The sequence below is a fragment of the Suncus etruscus genome, chromosome 9 (genome assembly GCF_024139225.1).
Source record: "Suncus etruscus isolate mSunEtr1 chromosome 9, mSunEtr1.pri.cur, whole genome shotgun sequence".
Lineage (NCBI taxonomy): Eukaryota > Metazoa > Chordata > Mammalia > Eulipotyphla > Soricidae > Suncus > Suncus etruscus.
The window spans coordinates 55,153,668-55,156,530 of record NC_064856.1 but is presented as its reverse complement, the minus strand read 5'-3'; the positions used below and the strand labels follow the sequence as shown (position 1 = coordinate 55,156,530).

The 2,863-nt window shown below is 35.1% G+C and overlaps 1 protein-coding gene across 1 annotated transcript; it reads left to right on the top strand.

Moving 5' to 3' along the window:
• Positions 1–257: 257 nt before the first annotated feature.
• On the top strand, positions 258–1,244 carry LOC126018180 (olfactory receptor 52L1-like). Its single transcript, XM_049780325.1, has one exon. The coding sequence runs from the start codon at positions 258–260 to the stop codon at positions 1,242–1,244; it is 987 nt and encodes a 328-aa protein (XP_049636282.1).
• Positions 1,245–2,863: the final 1,619 nt, after the last annotated feature.

The window sequence follows — 2,863 nt, the reverse complement described above, 5'->3', positions numbered from 1 at the left end:
AGATTAATCCAATTGGAAAGTAATTGAATGGCAACATTTAAATATTTCTATGAAGACAGAGTATGTTTATTCTTCTCTTTAGACAAAAGTAGATATACCCTAATAAGACATGAGTTGACCTAATTTTAATAATGTTATCTTAATAAGAGTAAATTTTATTCCGTGTATCTAACTTTATTCTTCTGTGTTGCAGTTTATGCCTTTTCTTATGAAGATGATAGCTGGTTGTGGACAACTTTATGACTCAGGATGGAAAAATGATTTTGGTTTCCTCTTCATCTTCCCTCTCCGATCCTCTGATGATGGCCTTTAGTAATTCCAGCTGGAAATTACTCCAGCCTTCTTTTTTCCTGGTTGGAATTCCAGGTTTAGAGGAAATCCAGCACTGGATAGCTATACCATTGTGTATCCTTTACCTCCTTGCTCTAATGGGAAATATCACCATCCTTTTTATCATCTGGATTGATTCATCCCTGCATCAACCTATGTTCCTCTTTTTGGCTATGCTAGCTGGCATTGACCTTGTGCTTGCTTCCTCCACTGCACCTAAAACCCTGGCAGTGGTCCTGGTTCAGGATCATGAGATTGGGTATACTGTCTGCCTAATCCAAATGTTCTTCATTCATGCATTCTCTTCCATGGAGTCAGGCATACTTGTTGCCATGGCTCTGGATCGCTATGTAGCTATTTGTCATCCTCTGCATCATTCTACTATATTGCATCCTGGGCTCATAGGGCGCATTGGGATTGCAGTATTGGTGCGTGGATTAATTCTTCTTATCCCTTTCCCTATCCTGCTACAGAGACTTATCTTTTGCAAGAGCACAGTCATTGGCCATGCCTACTGTGAACACATGGCTGTGGTAAAACTTGCTTGTTCAGAAACAACAGTGAACAGAGCTTATGGGTTAGTAGTGGCACTGCTTGTGGTTGGGTTTGATGTCTTGGCCATTAGCATTTCCTATGCCTTTATCCTACAGGCAGTGCTGAAGGTGCCAGGGGGTGAAGCTCGACTTAAAGCTTTCAGCACATGCGGGTCTCATATTTGTGTTATCCTGATCTTCTATGTTCCTGGAATGTTCTCATTCCTTACTCACCGCTTTGGACGCAATGTGCCCCATCATGCACATGTTCTTCTGGCCACTCTCTACCTCCTCGTACCACCTGCCCTTAATCCTATTGTCTATGGTGTAAAGACACGGCAAATTCGACAGCGTGTACTCAGGGTTTTCTACATTAAATGATAGATAAAGGACCAACAAATTATTTCTTTTAGAGATTGCTGTCAGAAACATTGCTAGGAGTTCATGACTGATTGAGGTCAGTGTTCATCAACCATTTTATATTTGGGGACAGGAACCTGTCTGTATATTAATTCATAAACAAGCTATTATAACTTCTGTGGTAGACTAGTTTTTTCAATATTTCTATACCCTCAGATCATTGGTCCCAGATGAAAGATAAAGGTCATAGATCTAGGCTAAATGGATATAAGCTTTTTCATGGTGAATATTCCTTCCATGAGCCTCATGGATTAGAATATTTTGAACACTTGGATTCACGGCTTTACAGATATATTTGACAATTTGATTTGTAAAAAATTTTCTTCCTGACAACATTTTCTCCTCTTTGGTTGTTTATCTTATTTTATTTTTTTGAAATTTGGGCATTAGATAAATTCATATGGCACATTTTCTGTCTTTACCCAATGACTAGAAGATATCATCTGAAATGGAAATGGTAAATCTCACACTTCTGCTTGTTGTTTTTAGAATATCTCCAATCCCCTAGTATAATGGTATTAACTCTAGATCACTGAAATACTGTGTTGTGAGAAGATCTTCTTAAAACATTTGAGAAGGTTAACGATGAGAAAACACCTTTAGTTGAAATAAAAGTGTTACTCCAGGCATTTAAAACCCATAAAATAAAGGATACTACTAAAAAATCTTTAAATAATAATCCATGATTTACAAGTTTAAGGAAGAAATAAATATATAGTGGATTTATTTTCCAAAAATTGGTTATTTTTAATTGATCATTTTAATCTTACTCCAATAAATAAATCAAGTATTGAATATATGCATGTTTTGTAAGTATTAAAGTAACAAGATGAAAGCAACTATGTAATTATCAGTATCTAGCAACTGAAAATGTGTTAGGGTCTAGTGTTGGTAAGCATGGGATTATTAATAAAATTAGAGATAAGGCAGTTATTGAAAACTGATAAACTCTTAGAAAATGTGTCTAGGAGATGTCAACTAGAGCTCCCCTTTCTGTATATAAGAATTATGTAGACACAAGAGGATTGTCACAATTGAATCTTATTTTTAAAATAATGATTGTTATTTATAACTCATGCTTTTCTAAAAAGCAACCTCAAACCTGGGAGCTTACACTGGCAATAATTCATGTTCTACTTTTTAATATAAGATGATTAGTGGGCGATAGAATCTTACCTAGGTTAGAATGTTGAGTCCAGTGATCTTGGATAGAACCTTATCTTGGGGTTCATGGTATTAGAAGAGTGAGATTTCTTTGTGTTTTCAGTCTCTCCTTGTAAATTTGACTCCTGAATTTGAGTGTCTATCACAGAAATGAATATTTTAACTTTGGAACCAAAATTATATATATATATATATATATATATATATATATATAACTGTACGAGTTACAGTTAACAGGTAAGAATAAAAAAATTAAATTCTTGTTAAGTTGTCTAAGGGAAACCCTGGCAGCATGACAATATATCATTTGGAAAAACATCTTGATCAAAATAATTTTGATTTGGATAAGTTATAAAATAAAATAGTTTGCTTTCTCCTTCCATTCATACCATGTGTTGAAACTTGGAATGTGAATG

Coding starts and splice junctions, on each gene's coding strand:
- LOC126018180 (XM_049780325.1), top strand. CDS start 258: ATGATTTTGGTTTCCTCTTCATCTTCCCTCTCCGATCCTCTGATGATG.